The sequence below is a fragment of the Pyrgilauda ruficollis genome, unplaced genomic scaffold (genome assembly GCF_017590135.1).
Source record: "Pyrgilauda ruficollis isolate IOZ18807 unplaced genomic scaffold, ASM1759013v1 scaffold95, whole genome shotgun sequence".
NCBI lineage: Eukaryota > Metazoa > Chordata > Aves > Passeriformes > Passeridae > Pyrgilauda > Pyrgilauda ruficollis.
Genome location: NW_024531599.1, coordinates 534681 through 551100, shown reverse-complemented (window position 1 = coordinate 551100; position 16420 = coordinate 534681). Strand labels below are relative to the sequence as shown.

Here is a 16420-nt window from a genome sequence, read left to right as displayed (position 1 = left end):
TGGAGGAGGCTGCTCAGTGTGGTTGGGGAGTCTGGTGTCTGTTGAGCTTCTTAAGCACATTTAGGCTTGAGGTTATGTGTTCCAAAATGCCAGTGGCACCTGGGACTGCTTGCCTCTTAGTGCAGTCATCTCCCTGCGCACTCATCTCCCTGCTCCATCCAGCTCCAGTGGCAGGAGATAGGGATCCAGGGGGGCTGATTCATCCTGACCCGACAGATCTCCCAGGTAGAGGAGATGAATCACTGCCCCTACCTCTGCCTTTGCTGGCCAGGGGAGGAGTCAGACAACTTGTCAGGACTAAATGGCTGATTCTCAGATAGACTCAGGTAAGACAAAGTTTACTGTGAATCCTTCACAGGTCCCAGTCCTTTTCGCTAAAGTAATCCATATCCTGAAGACCTTTATCAAAAATATTTAGAATTAAAGACTTGCATGACACTTAAATTTGGAGAAAGATCTTCTCTCAGTAAGTGCAGAGCAGTGTCTCAGGGAACAGACAGAGGTGCCTAAATCCCCCGTGAGCCTGAAGGACTGAACTGTTGCGTCCATGGGACTCTGGTGTCTAACGGAGGTCCTGAACTTCATCACCTTCATCGCCACCTTCCAGCTGTTCCCCAGAACACCAACACTGCTGACTAAAAGCCCCCGCAGCCAGGGGCATTCCCACCATTCCCACCTACCCAGCATTTGTCCAGCTGCCATAATGATTTGGAACAAGATCAGGAACTAACATGAGGAAACAATAACCCTCACACCAGCAGCACCTTACCAGCATGAGCAGAGCCAGGCCTTGACTTCCTCCCTCTATAACAAAAAACCCCGTCTACAAACCCTTAGAATGGTTGAAACAGAGCAATTTTGCTTGGACAAAGCACAGCAAACTCCATTCAGGAATCACAATAAGCAAAGAGCAACATATCATGAAAATAAAACATCCCAATTGTTTGAGTTGTGAAGCTCAGATACTCCACCTCTGCCTCGGGAGCTGCCTCAGTTGGGCTTTTCTAGTGGCCACAGAAACCCTGCCTGGTTACCATGGCTGGACCCTCTGCAGGGCTCCACCACTGACTTAGGGATAGAGACCAGACACCTGGATGGATGGACATGTGTTCTGACCCATTACAGAATCCCAGAATCCCAGAATGGTTTGGGTTGGAAGGGTCCTCAAAGCCCATCTCATTCAACCCTGCCACAGGCAGGGACATCTTCCTACAACTAGCCCAGGGTGCTCCAAGCCCTGTCCAGACTGGCTTTGGACACTTCCAGAGATCCAGGGGCAGCCACAGCTTCTCTGGGCAACCTGTGCCAGGGCCTCATCATCCTCAGAGCGAAGAATTTCTTCTGCCCTCTGTCAGTGGAAAGCCATTCCCCCTTGTCCTGTCCCTCCACCCCTTGAAATAATCTCTCTTCATCTTTCCTGTAGCTCCTTCAGATACTTCAAGGCCACAGTACAGTCACCCCAAAGCTTCTCTTCTCCAGGCTGAACAATCCCAACGTCCCAGTGTTTCCTAACAGCAGAATTCTCCATCTCCCCAATCAATTTGGTGCCTCCTCTGAAAACACTTTTCCCATCTGGGGACAGGAGCCACCCTGGTTGGAATTTAACCAGCACAGGAAAGGACACTGAAATGGGCCAACAGACAGGCTGGAAATAAACATTTCAAAGACACTCCAGTGCTCCCAGATTTCCTACTGAACACCCGGTGATGCAAACTCACCAAGTGACAACAGTGCCTTGAAGCCATCATACTACAACAAGGCCATTAGGAAAGACCCAGGTAAATCCTTCTGAAGCTGAGGAATGCTGGTGCTCTGAACAAGCAGAGGATCTGGCAACCACCAGGAAAAGCTGCAGTCCTGTCTGTGTGCTTGGAGCCACCAAAACCTTTCCTGGTTCAAGCCTTTGATGGCTGACACGGAGCTGCTTTACAGTCCCAGGGTTGTTGAAAGGAGTCCTTTGCTTTTCTCATATTCAAATCCCAGATCTGTGAATTGCTCCTTTCTACTTTAGAAAGCAGGGAACAGCAGAAGACAGAAATGTGTCCCAGTGGATTATGGAGTAGTTTGGAGTGATTCCCTGTGTACCAGGGCTCTGTCACCAAGGACCAGGAGCTCTGTGGGATGTCCAGCCTCACACTGGTACCTCACACAAAGACAGGTACCATCTCACCTGTGCTTTTTCTGGAAATATGCAGTATTTTTTTTTTTTTTTGAAATCAGTGTGGAAGAACTGGACCCACTTTTTTGCAAGCACAGAGAATATCTGAAGGGTCTGCAGTTGCACTGAGGCTGGGAACAGCAGCACAGTTCTAATACAAATCCCCTGAACCACATTCCCCAGCCGTATTCATGTCATTCACAGCCATGTTTTGGTGCACAGGAACAAAGATGGGAACTCCTGGATGTGCTCCAGACTTTAACTGAGCTGAGACAATCTGAACTCAACCTTGATCCCTCAGGCAGCTTCCAAACTCTTGTGCCATTGGATATCAACCTACAAATCCAAACTAAATCTTGTCCACTATAAAATCCCCACATAAAACAGCTGTGAGGCCCTCGATCCTCCTCCTCCTCCACTGCACTGAATCCCTTTCTAGGAGAGTCAGGATCCCTTCTTCAGGCGAGTTTCTGAAGTACTGTGACCTCCCTATGTGACTGTGAGATGTTCCTGTGCAGGTGACCTCAGACCATGCCACAATGCCAGATCAAGGAGTGTCTTACCGGGTATCCCCAGTTGCTGTTCCCTGTCTGGGTTTTGGTGTAGTAGCTGCCCCGGGATGTCCCGTAGCCATAACCATCAGCTAAACCATCATACATGGAACCTGCAAATGGAAAAGGCATGGTCAGCATGAGAAAGCATTCCTAGGAGAGAGCATTGCCAGGAGAAAGTATTCCCAGCAGGTCCCTTTCAGAGCACAAAGCTTTTTTTTTAACAGCAAGTTTAGTTATGGGAAAGTGACAATTATAAATCTCAACAGGAACATAGGGAATACAGGCAGCAAGGGGAGCACTTGTCACTGCTGGGAACTCTAGCCCTCACACCACAGACTCCCTAGACCTCCCCAAGGTTTGCTGGGGAGCACAAAAGACCTTCACCAGAAAACACAAAAGACCAAGTGCCATAAAACCCAAAGCAGAGGAGCAGAAAGGGTCAGAGATGGGGACAGTGTCTGACATCATGGAATCACAGAATCCCAGAATGATTTGGGTCGGACCTTAAATCTCATCCTGTTCCACCCTGCCATGGCAGAGACACCTTCCACTAGCCCAGGTTGCTGCAAGCTCCATCCAACCCGGCCTTGGGCACTTCCAAAGATGGGACAGCCACAGCTGCTCTGGGCACCCTGGGCCAGGGCCTCACCACCCTCACAGAGGGGAATTATTTTCCAATATCCCATCTAGCTCTGCCCTCTGACTGTGAGAAGCAATTCCCCCTTGTCCTGTCCCTCCAAGACAGGATAAGGGGGAATAAATAATCTCTCTCCATGTCTTCTGTCAGTTCCTTCAGGTACTGGAAGGTCACAATTAGGTCACCCCAAAGCTTCTCTTCTCTAGGGCTGAACAATCCCAGTTCTCTCAGCCTTTCCTCACAGGCAAGGAGTTTCTTTCCTTTGATCAACCTGATGGCCTCCTAGTTGTAATATGAGAGGAACCTGATGATATTTTATGCAACATGTGCCGGAATGTCTGGCCATAGAAGACTTGTAGTAAATACAAATTCTCTCTCTGAAGGCAAAACCCACCCCTGACCCTTTCAACAGTCCACTCCATGTCTGAATCCTACCAACCCCATCAGCAAGAGCAGCCTGAGTGAGGCTTGCTAAAATCAATCAATGGTCACTAACAAACACCATGGACAAAGGTTGATCCAGTCTATTTAACACCTGGGGATCTAAAACAGCCAAACGCTACAAAACCTCACTGCACTCTTTCAATTCCAGTCTTGTCTCTAAAAGATCACTTTGTGTGTCTATACTTTTTTTTCCTGACAATGTATAGAGCTCCATCATTATTTTTGGGATGCTAGAGGAATAAATGAGACTGGATCTCAGATATGTTTTTTAAAGATGCAAATATCTTGGATCAGGAGGAACCCATCAGCCATTTTCCCTATTTCTCAGTGCTTTAACCAGAGTTTGGATTTACCTACACCAGCCCTTCCAAGAGCTCTCCCAGCAGTCTCTGGCACTGCAATCTTTGGATCCCTCCTAAAAGTATTTTACTCAATGCCATGTTCATCACTACAAGACAAATGAAGTGAATCATTCTCTTTCCACAATGGAATTCCCTTAAGCCCCTCTGAATGGTCCAAAAGAGTTTAGGGTGATTGAGTACTTCATTTTCAGAAGTACTCAATAATTGTGGCATCCCAGGTCCCGTTATGAGGAAGTGTAAACCTTACACTCCAATTAAGTTCCAGGGGAAGCTCTGAATGTCTAACAAAGTACAAAATCAGGACTTACCTGTCCTAACTTATGCACCTAAACTGGTGGGTAATGTCAGAAATATCCTAATCTGTGATTGTTTGATAAGACTCATCTCTGAGATAAACTGGATAAGCTCGACCACAAAGGCCCCGGAGCCACTCAGGTCTCCTCCAGCCACTGATCCTTGGAATAAACCTTAGTTATTGCCCTGCCTGAGGCACCCAGAACCTGTTATGGTGATTTGGTTTGTGGCTAAAAATTCTTGCATTTTCTCAGGAAGATGATTCCTGTGGATGTGGTGTAAATAATGAGATTTGCTTTCTATTGTCAGCAGGATTGCACCTGGAAAACATCCCTGGATGGAGAACAGGCAACAGCCAGGTCGGCTCCCAGCCCTGCCCCTGTGCAGGAAACCACAGGAGCTCCTTTTCCATAGTCTGGAGACTCGGTGGGCACTGCTCCTCACCCAGATCTCCCCAGCCCCAAGTGCCTCACGCACATAAAGCTGCACAGCACTTGCTGATAAGACAAGGAAGTGGTCATGGAAATGCAATGGGAGATTCAGTCATGTCCTTCACCTTGTGCTCCCTCTCCACCTGGGATTTCCTTTCAACTCCACATCAGGACATCAGTGTTGGGCCTCAGCAGCAGCAAGGCAGTGCTGGAAGTGGTGAGTTTGGGCCAGGTGATTCCGCAGGACACAGAGTTATCTGATAATCTTAATTCTGAGCATGAAGGTAAAAACATTCCATGATAATTTCCTTGGAATTCCTTCTTCAAATCTGCCTCTTGTTCTCTGTAAACACTCTGTAACTGCAGGTGTGAGCACCCGGAGCATTTTCCTGAGTGAGCAGCTGTAAAAAGGGGTTCTGCGCCTGACTTACAGGTCCCTCTGACCAGTCCTGCCTGGGGACCATACTTTTCCTTTCAGGATCTGCTCCTGTCATGCATTCCAGACTTTGGGCTTAGAGCAAGGAGATACCCAAAGTAAGTCAGTTTAGGCACATCTGTGACCATCTTCACAAAATTCACTGCTATGTGGCCAAATTCAGGAGATCAAGCAGTTGGTTCAAGTTTATGTTCTCCATCAGGGAAGGGTTGCCTTCACCTCCCACAACTTGTACATAAGAGCTTATAAACACAGAATTACACAGAATTTCAAACATTCAAAGCATTTTGAAGTCACCCTGCTGGTTGGAGATATTTGTCCTGCCACCACTCAACTGGGATTTATTTCTTGGAGAGCTCAGTCTTAAGGCCAGGAAGAACCTGGGGATTTTCTGGTGAAGGTGGCTGAAGAAAACCTGATCTTTGTGCAGGTTTGGACACTTCTCTGCTTGGTTCATCTTGACAGCCAGCTTGACAGTCAGTATCCCCAGCCCTCAGGGACAGGAAGGAGATCCCTCTTTTCAAACACCTCAAGAGTGAAGGCCACACAACCTGGTCACAGGTCCTTGGAATTTGAGATAAACCCAGGCAATTACAAAAGACCATTTGGGCCAGGGTGGAAATGCTCTTAGTAGAAGATGCCCACCTTGTGCTTTTTTCTGGCTATGTCCACAGGTCTGTGTCCCAGTTGCTGTTACCCAAGCAGCTCTTTAGGTCCCTGAAGGGCCCATGTGCACTTGGGCCAACACACAGAGCCAGTAACACAGAACCACGGAATCACAGAGCCACTGAGGTTGGAAAAGTCCTCTAAGATCAGAGTCCAACCGTTTCCCCAGCACTGCCACGTTCACCACTAACCATGCCCCAAGTGCCACATCTACACATCTTTTGAACACTCCCAGGGATGGTGACCCCACCACTGCCCTGGGCAGTTGTGCCAGGGCCTGACCACCCTTTCCATGAAGAAATTTCCCCCAATATCCAACCTGAACCTCCCCTGGCACAGCCTGAGGCCATTCCCTCTCCTCCTGTCCGTTCCCAGGGAGCAGAGCCCAACTCCCCTCCAGCTCTCCCCTCCTGTCAGGGAGTTGGGCAGAGCCAGAAGGTCGCCCCTGAGCCTCCTTTTCTCCAGGCTGAGCCCCTTTCCCAGCTCCCTCAGCTTTTCCTCATGACAGAGGACCCTCAACAGCTGGGACATAGCTAGAAAGATGTGGCAGAACCACACAGATGAGGTGCAGCCTCTTAGTGACCATGTGGGTAGAAATCAACCCTGAAGGTTACTGAGATTTCCCCCTCCCCAAATTATCATTCCCCCATGACATCTCCTTTAAAACTTAGACACTTTAAAATCTCTTTTATCTTCAGTGGGACAATTCATGAGGGTAAAATTCAATTACAGCAGATAAGAAGTGCAAGACCTTGCAGTGCATCTCTGTGAGCCCCACTCCCCTGCTCCCACTGCTTTCAGCCCCTTCTCCATCCCTGTTATCTGTAAACTGAGGCTGCCATCGAACCCAGTGTAGCTGCTCTTGATGAGTTATTTCTCTTCCTCAAAGGCAATTCTCCTCTCTTGCAGCTGGCACTGCTGGCAGGAGAGAGCTGTGGTCCAAGTGCCCTTTTCCCAAAGCCAGCTGGACACACAGAGTCAACGTGGAGATTGTGGAAAAGGATGTCTGTTAATAAATATTAATCTGTGGCAGGGAAAGGCAAGACAAGAACCACACTGGCAGTGCAGGCTAGGCAAGTTAAATCATAAACTATGCACGGCTTTAAACAATAAGGATGATTAAACATAGGAAAAACACAGGGAGAGCAGAGGCCTGTGGGAGGCACAAAGCAAAGCCTCGGTACCTTCTAGGAGAGAAGTGTCAGTGCAATCCCAGACATGGAGATTCCTGCAGGAATGACAAAACTCCAGTTCTGCCTTCTGGCCTATGAGCTAATGGGGATTTTTTTGTATTCCAATAATCTACGGTTTGTGGAAGAGTGGAACCTTTCACTGAATCATCTCATGCTGGGGGAGGTCACAGAAGTCTTCAAAAGACTTTTTATCCCCCAAATCTCATCTTCCTTTCACATCAGAGTCCTGATCCCCACCAAAGCCAGATGGGGTCCCATCAGACCTTGGAAGAATTACTCTCCTCTTAGCCACAGCCAGCACAGAAACTTCTAGAAGTCAGCTCAGCCATAGGACAGTTGGATCTAACACTCCTTGGACGTATCTCCTCAGTGACAAATCACTGGCAGAACTTTCCTTTAGCCAGAGGACTTTGTAGAGCAGAGCTGATGGCTACAAGGAGCTGGTTCAGCTTGGCCTGGCCTTTGTCATGCTACTGAAATTGATTTTCCCTGGAAATGTGCATTACTCACAAATTCAGGGGGAGGCATCTAGTTTGGTATTGCCATGGGGAGAAGGACAGACAAGCCCTAGAGCAGAGCCCACAGACCCAACCCCCAAGGAGGACAGACCCACACAGACCCCACATATCCCAGACTCTACAGGTGTTCCCACCCTTGGGAACAGCTGTAGCTGCTGTGTGGAGCCAATCCCCACTGGGTTCAGGAGTATTCTGCTGGCAGAAGTTTTCTGCTCACTGTCCCACATTGGCCACCAGATCTCCAAAGTGGCCACAACACCTTGACCTGCTGGACTCCAAATCACCAACTCATTTATGGTTCCATCAATCACTGGGATAGTGAGGGAGTGTGTGCTCCCCACTAAAGGAACTCCAGTGGTGGGATACAACACCCCCACCCTGCTGCATGATGAGGGCTCCATGTCCATGTTCCCCATCCTACACACACCGGGACACAGCTCCTGTAGGTGGGGGAAGCTCTGGGCCCTGCTCCAGCTCCAGCTCAAACCACAGCTCCAAACACAGCAACAAACCTGGACCTGGCCCAAGAGCTGCCCAGCCCCACTCTGGGACTGTCTGGGAGCAGAGGGAACAAAGTGCTCAGGCACTTGTCAGGGGGCCTTGGGAATTCCCCAGCTTGTGCTGCCTCTAAGGAGCATCTCTGAGAAATCCCAGGGGATGAAGGGAGCTAAAGTTGGATGAGAGTTTGGACAGGCAGAATCCATGCTTAACAGATCCATATAGCCTCTTTGTACAAAAAACTAATTTTTCTCTTCAGGGCTGCCCACCTGATCTTTGGGCAAGAGCAGTAAAACCCAACACCTGAAAGCTGAGCCTGACCCACTCCGACATCAACCAGGAGACAGCCCTGGGAACAAACAGCAACTTCTCACCCTTCTGGGATTCCATCCAGGAATGCACTGGGATGAATCAGCCCCCAGGATCTTTGCTGGCCAACCACCCCTGGTGGGAACGAGGGGAGGGGGGGCCTGGGCCTGTACTTGGAGGCAGCTCCTGGGAGTGGGATGTGACTCAGCTTCCCTTGGACACAGAAACCAAAGCTGCACATCTCCACGCAATTCCCATTCCCAGACATTCCCCAAAGTGTCTGGAGGAGGGGTTTAGCTTGTTGAGCAGAAACTGGCAATCTGGGAATGTGCTATTTTTTTTTTTCCTTTCCCAGAGGTTTCACCTGGGCTCCTCTCCAAGCTGGATAATCCCCCTCTGCCTCCCTTTCTTCCTGCCAATGGATCCCTCTGCCCGCTCCCCTCTCCATCCAGAGCCCCTCAGCTCATCCTGCTGTGTACTTTATTTTGTTAGGTCTGTCACTGTAACACCTTAAGCAATAAACCCTCCGGAGGTGGGAGAAGATTCCCGTCTTCCGCTTTGGTGGCAGAGGAAAGCTCTCCTTGCCCGGGCCCCCCCTCACCTGTTGGAGTCTGTGTTGACAAAAACAGAGGAAGCAGGGATTTGTTCCTGGCAGAGCCCACCTGCCCTTGCTCTGGAGATGCTCCATTCCCTCTCTTTCAGCAACTGCAATTCCCAGAGCAGGGATGGCTCCCGAGGAAGCACCACCTCCACACACCCCCCAGCAGCCTACAGCCACCCAGCTTCTCTTGCTAATCCAGCCCTAAACATGTCTCTGGACCACGGCAGCTCACCAGCACAGGATTCAGCCTCACAATGCAGCTTGGAAGAGCTGCTGGACAAGGCACAGCTCCCAAAGGAGGCATCGGAACTTGGCGCAGCTCACCCAGGACCCCCCTCCATGCTGCTCACTCACTCCAGACTCAGCTGAATGCTCAGTCCCAGCTCCAGCACCCCAATGGCCCCCAAAGCCTCAGGATTTCCTCTCCTTCATGGACTCAGCCAGGCCAGAGCTCTGTGGCTGCTGGAAAAAGCACCTCCAAGAGCCAGGAGGTTTTGCACAGAGGTTGTGACAACCCTCTCAGTGTTCAGCCTCCAGCTGGGGAATGCTGGGCTTTACCTCCAGACACGAGGATGGCAGAGAGAACCATTTGCCAAGCCTTGATCCAAAGAGGAGGGGGTTCCAGTGGGACACCCGCTGCAGGACTCAACTGATTGTTTCTGTGGCACACAGTGCACAGAGGTGGAGCAGCCGCTTGGACCCCAACACAGGCAAAGTGGAGGGGGCTGTGAAACACCCCCACCAGCCAACACCAGGGACACTTCTCCCAACTCATCTCCTTCCCACCACTCCCACCGGGGTCCCAGAGAGTCCACACTTCTCAGCCTGCAAACGGGAAATTTGTTGGGAGTTCCAGAGGTGAATCCTGAGCTGAGGTTTGTGTCCCGTGTGTGGGCACAGCCTCCTGCTCTGCCCCTGCCCAGTGCTCAAGAGCAGCAAAGCCCCAGCCCCAGCCCACAGCAGGGTGGAGGAGGAGCACTGTCAGCTTTGCCATCCACTGGAGGGGGTGTTGGGGAATTCCAGCCAGAGGGCCACTTGCAGAGGAAGGATTTGCAAAACCAGATAGCTACTCCAGCTTTAGAGCCAGGGAAAAATTGGTTATAGCACACACTGAAATGTCCAAGTGCCTCAGGAAGGTGGAGCAGAGCAGCACTCCCAGGAATCAGCTCCAGCCAGGAAGGAGTTGATGCTTCCAGCTCTGTGTCTTGTCCTAAACCCTTCCATCCAGTGCAGGAGATCTTGGCACCACCTGCCTGAGGTGAGCCAGGAGAGAAGCAAAGCAATCTGTGCCCCCTCCACAAACCCCACCAAAGCACCCCGAGCACCAGCCCTGCCCCGGAGGGCTCCCTCGCTGCGGGACCTTACCTCGGTTTGAGTGGCCCACGCTTGACGACACCGACGACTTTTGCTTCTGCCTCTTGACCGTCATCATCACCTGCTCCTGGACGCGCTGCTTGCCCGTGCCCTTGGTTTTCAGCTTGTGGTCCGAGGGCAGGGCCAGCGTGGAGCTGGCCTGGTCCTGGAAGCACTCGTAGGCCAGCGCCGTTTTCAGCGGGGAGTGGAGCATGGCTGGAGGCCGCGGGCGCGGGGCTGCACTTGGCTCGCACGGACAACACGGGGCCACCGAACACGGCGTGTGCTGGGCTTAGTCCCCCGAACCCCTCCTTGCCATACGTCCCCTGGCCCAGGGTGTCTCAGGGCTGCTGCTCGCAGCTCGGCTCCCCGGCGTGTGAGCAGTCACACCCTCTGCCAGACTGGATATACAGCCCTGCCCGCACACACCCACGCCTCCCCGCCAGCCCCGGCACCCCCGAGCCGCTGCGGGGCCTGCCCGGCCCGAGCCTGCCCCCAGCCCCTGCCCAGCCCCGCGGGCCGGGGCTCGGCCGTGCCGGTGGGCAGGGTGGGGGGCTCGAGGGCTGGCCATGGACATGGGCACTGCGAGGGGTCGGGGCGAGGCTCTGTGGCTCTGGGTAGGAAACGGTGCTGCCAGGGGGCTGGAGCATCTCCCACACGGCTCCTCTTGCGTTCCAGCAATTCCCTCAGTCCAAACTGCATCAACCCCAGGTCTCAGTGCCAAGAGATGCCCCAGCCTGCAGGAGCAACACTGCCCACAGCGCCTGTTCAGATCCCAACTCTGCAAGCACAGGTTGCAAACCCACCCCTCCAAGCCCAGGAATGCAGGATTCCTGCAGAACACCAGCTCCAGGGGTCAGGGAGGGTCCTGATGAGGGGCCCTGCAGAGTCAGGGACACCCCCCCAGAGGGTGTCCCACTTGTCTGGGACAGGCCTATGGAGAAATCGGGGCACAGTTGAGGCAATCTTTGCACACATCTTGGGGTACCAGGGAGGAAAAGAGGAAATTTAGCAAGAAGAGGAGATAAAATGGCTGTGCAAGAAATGACACGCCAGGCTATGAATGGGAGCAGAGAGTTCTCCCTCTGCCAAGCCACACTGCAGCAACTTGTTTGCAGAGAACTGAGCACCTCGCTGCTGGTGTGACCAGTTTCAGGTCACAGCAAGTGCTGACAAAGCTCCTGCCAAGCCACAGGAGGCTGATACAGGAGAAGAGAAACAGTCCCCATCAGGAGGGAGGCTGAGGTGGGATGCCCAGGGTAGAGGCTTCCTGGGTCCTCCAGGACCAGGACCTGGATGCTTGTGCCAACACTCAGAGGAGCAGAGCCCTTTGTGCTGCCAGATGAATCAGCTGTGGGAGAAAAGATGTGTGGAGTTTCTCTCCAGTAAGAATCAGCCCAGGGTCTGACCTGGTGCTTTCACTCCCATCCATCAGGTTTTGTATTTCCCTGGTGGTTTGTGTCTGCCTTTCATGTTTTGTAGGAACAAGAGCAGCATCAGAAAGCACAGAGCAGGCTCCTGGGAAAGATGAGCTTTGCACATTGTCCTTTTCCATGCTCCAGGATGCTCCTCCCATGAAAGCCAGGAGCAGAAAGCCAGGTTTTGTCAATATGACACAGGAGCAGAGCAACTGGAGGGTATTTATTTGCCTTTGGTCCCCTCTCCTCACCTTTCTTGACCCCTCACCAAGGGATGCAGTGGCTTTACTCTGCTCCACCATCCAACCAGCAGGACTTTTAGACCATGCCCAGGCAAGGCCAGCCTGGAGCAGGGTGGGTGCTGCCCAGTGCCGGGTGGGTGATGCCCAGTGGATGAGTGGATGGAGCCAATGGGGTGAGTGGGTGCCCTCCTTTCCTGCTGCACCTGAGCATATCCCAGGTGGGGATCAGGCCGTGCTGTCCCGGCGCAGGCAGGAGCAGCACAGCAGTGCCCGGCTGTTGTTTTCCCCTGCCCCACTTGTTTCTCCTGAAAGCTCGATATCGATGCCAAGCGGTGTTTTCGCAAATCAATGACAGGCTGTCAGCGTCAGGTGGCTCCTGCACAACAAAGTGCCAGCTCTCGCAAACCTGTAATGTCACTCGGCCCGGGGCGAGGAACAGCCCTGTCCCTGTCCCCGCGGGAGAGCCGCGTGTTTATCGCATCCCGTCACTGCGCTCTGGCATCTCCCGGTTTCATAACTCGCCCAAATTGCTGAGCTGGGCTGCGGAGCTGCGGACAGGGAGCTTAGGGAAGTTTTCATGAAACAATGGTTTCTTGGGGCGAGTTCGCACGGTTTAGCCCAAGGGAGGGAATCTCCCGGGATTCTGCAACAGATTCCAAACCCGTATCTGGAAGAAAGATGCTTAAACGAAGGTTTTTATTGCAGTTCTGTGCAAACTGCCTTCTGGTATCGGGCTGGGGGTGTCCCTGAGCGGAGCACGGGAGCATCATCCCAGCCCGCCCAGCGCAGCCCCGGCGCAGCAGCAGCAGCAGCAGCGGAGCTTTCATCCAGCAGCGCCCCGAGCAAATTCCCTGTCTGCCTTTGTGTCTGGAGCTCACGGGCGCAGCGGGCAGGGCTGAAAGAGACGCAAACCCGTGCGGAATTCGGGGTGCGATGGACAGGGGTCGGAGCGCTAATGGAATCGGTGTCACTGAGGACGCGGGCGGTGCTCTGGGGGCTCGGGGGTCCCGGCGCTGCCCGAGCGCGGCGAGCAGCGCATGGCGAGGCTGTGAGTCACGCTCCGCACCCACTCCGGGACACGCCCTGTGCATCTGGGCTCTTCAAAGCATTTTTGTGAGAGTTCCTGGGATTCCTGCCAGCTGCCTGATCGCAATCAAAGCGCTCGCTGGTGCTCCCAGAGAGGCGCAGGTTGCCTGTTCAAACTTGTCGGGCGCTCCTGAGCTGGAAGTGTCTGAGGCGCGCTCGAATTCTGCTGGGGGGAATCATTGTCCCCAGCCCTGGTGTCAGGAAGTCCAGCTGTTGGGGGTTACTTCAGCACCGGGGGTTGACCCTTCCTTCCGACAGGTGGTCGCCAGGAGGGGCAGAGGTGCAGATGCTGGGAATTCTTGTATTTCCCAGAATAATGCCGTTTTCTGAGCAGTGACTCATCCTCGCCCCAGCACAGCTGAGATTTTCCAAAGCCTGGCAAGGTTCTGTAGGAGGGAACCTGATCTTCAGACTTGCACACCTTGGTTTCACTCTGACTGCCTTGAAAGTGTCTCTTTCGTGGGACCAGAAAGCACCATAGAAAAGGGGCAGAGGGAGAGCTTAGACCCAACAGAGTAATAGGATACAGCTGGAAGGGAACATGCAGCTGCCACGGTGAGGAAAGCCATGCAGAAGCCTGCTAAGACTTGTGGCAAGGCTGTTCTTGACCAAAACCTCCCCTCCACTCCTTGCACACATGTGGCACTGAGAGGATTTTGGGGTGGTGCTCTGGGAGGACAAGAAGGCAACAGTGCCCAGCAGGTCATGGGCTGGCCCTTGGCAAAGCAGGGACACTTCTCCAGCCCCAGAGATCTCCCAGTGTGCATGGAAGCTTGGAAAGAAAGGAAATCCCTGATTTCTCCCCAAAACAAAAGGATGCATCAGGTAGAGCAGCTGCATCTGGCCAGCTGAAAGCCTGGGCTGCATAAGGGAGATAAAAGACCTGGGAACATCACTGAGGTGTTCCCTGACAGAAACACAGTGGAATGCATGAGTTAGGTAGGGGCTGCCCCCTGCCCAAAGCAGGGCTGAACCAAGGCAGGACCCAGTTGCTCCAGATGTTGTCCAGTGGAGGTTTGATGGAGATTCCACAGCCTCTCAGGCCTCTCTCCCAGTATTTGACTGTCCTCATGGTGAATTTTTTTTCAGGTATCTAAAAGGAATTTCCCATGTCCCAGCTTGTTCCCGTTGCCTCTCCTCTCCCCATGCACCTCAGAAGGTGTGACTCCACCTTCACAGAATCCCAGAATAGATTGATTGACTTGGAACTGACCTCAAAGCTCATCCTGTTCCACCTCCTGCCACAGGCAGGGACACCTTCCACTATCTCAGGTTGCTCCAGGCCCCATCCAACTTGGCCGTAGCCAGGGATGGGGAAGCAGAGCAGTCCCTATTGATTTTGATGGAATTACCTGTGTATTCCAACATCAGCAGCTGCAGTGTCTGTAAAGCTCCTTGATGCCACAGAAGGGGTGAGCCTCCTCTGGCAGCTTCCACTGCCCAGCAGGAGCCTTGAGTTTGTAGAAATGGCAAAAAAACACAGTAAGTCCCCAAATCACCCATGTTTTGCTGTCAGACCCCTAAATCCCCCCTCTCAAATTGAGGTTTGCAGTCCCCTGGATGTTGTGAGTTTGGAATTTAAAATGGTTCTGCTTGGCCAGTTTTGGTTGCATAATGTTCACTCCTGGTCTGTGCATGTAAGCTCTAAGTCTATGGAGTTATTGGTTAATTTGCTTAAAACCCCCTTTTTCCCTTCTCAGGGAAGACCTTTGGTGCCAGAGGAACCCAAACCCAGGGCTGAGTGAGGAGGTGACTCCAGCCTGGAGAAGCAGAGGTTCCTCAAAAGTGCCTCAGAGATTCCTCAGAGGTTTCCTTGTCCCTCTGGGGAAGGCCCAGAGCCCCACAGGATGCTCTGGAAAAGGACGAGTGACACCGTGCAGCAGCTGCAACAAGGACAATTCCAACAGTCCATAAGGAAAAAGCTTTTCCCATGAGAGCTGTGCAGCTTTGGGATGGGATCTTCTCTGAGAATTCACTGGGGCAAGGACTGGAGTCACTTGAGCTGGCCTTGCACTGAGTCCTGCTTTGAACATGACCTGGGGCTCAGGTCCTCCCGGAGTCCTTCCAAACTCTCCTGGTTTCCCTGACCTGAAGGGCAGTTCCTATACGTGGAACTTGTTGTGTCCTGCAGGAAACACAAGAGAGGGAGATGTTCCCTAACAGTGACAATTCTTCCTTGGCTTTGGCAGCCTGGAGCTGAGCATGGCCCAAGCACCACCTGCTTTCCCTGCCCCAGGACAAGGCTGTGTGGGACATTTCTGCACAGATGACTTGATCAGTCTCCTCCATTCCAACCAGAGATGTGTGGCAGGAGGGCAGGGATGCACTCTGGAGCATCAGCCTCCTCCTCTTCTCCTTGGCTTTTGTGCCATGGTCAAACACCAGACCCTGCCTGAGGATCAAATGCCTTCTCTGCTTCTGGCTCCCCTTTGGATTTGCCAGCGAGTGTCACCAGCTCCCTCTGCGGTGCCTGGGGCTGCTGGGATGTGGAGCAGGAGCTCAGCCAAGTGCCTGGGAGGTGGAATAAATCCCTAAAGAAAGGCTTAGGGGAGGTCACACCTGCCCTGCCCCGCGCTCCTCCGGCCAGGGGTCGGAGCCCGGGCAGGCTGTCCCAGCCTGGGGTATCTGTGCTCACTCCCTGGAATGTGGAGCCACAGGGAGAGGGGCTGCACTGGCAGTGCTCAACTTCCCAGAGCAGCCCAACCTCCCCTCACACACAGAAACTGCAGAAGTTCAGCCTGGTACTTAAGCATATTTCCAATCCAGAGGGAATTTTGCAAGGACAGACCTGGCAAAAGGGACTTGCAAAATCAGCACCAATTGTGCAGGAATGACTTGGATGCTTGGACACCCCCTTGGATGTAAGGGAAGCTCCTTGCTTGTCTCTAGCACTGTTCCCTGATGATGTTTCGGTGCCAGGTCATAAATTCTCTTGGAAGATCTGTGTTTTCCTGAAGTCTGAAGGTGAACATGTAGATATTTGTCCACCTTGCAAAGCCAATCCAGATGGACTGTTCCTGGAAAGCAGGAATGAAACAGAGAACCTCTGCAGGCCATGCTGGTTGGCCTCAAATGTGATCTCTAATCTCTGGTGCTTGGTTTCAGTGTTAAAATAAAAGATAGCTTCAGTAATCATGTCAGTAACATGATTTGCATAAACTATGGAGCGGTTCAGAGTAGTTTTTATTTAATAGGATTTCAATGGTTATTTAAAAAACAG

At 52.4% G+C, this 16420-nt stretch overlaps 1 protein-coding gene across 1 annotated transcript in view; it reads right to left on the bottom strand.

Moving 5' to 3' along the window:
• The window catches only part of PKP1 (plakophilin 1), a 43860-nt gene extending 33192 nt beyond the window's left edge, over window positions 1–10668 (bottom strand). Inside the window, exons 1-2 of the mRNA XM_041489536.1 lie at window positions 10467–10668; window positions 2722–2822 (exon numbers count right to left, since the gene is read on the bottom strand). Coding sequence (XP_041345470.1) covers window positions 2722–2822; window positions 10467–10668 — 303 coding nt within the window. The remainder of the gene's footprint in view (window positions 1–2721; window positions 2823–10466) is intronic.
• Window positions 10669–16420: the final 5752 nt, after the last annotated feature.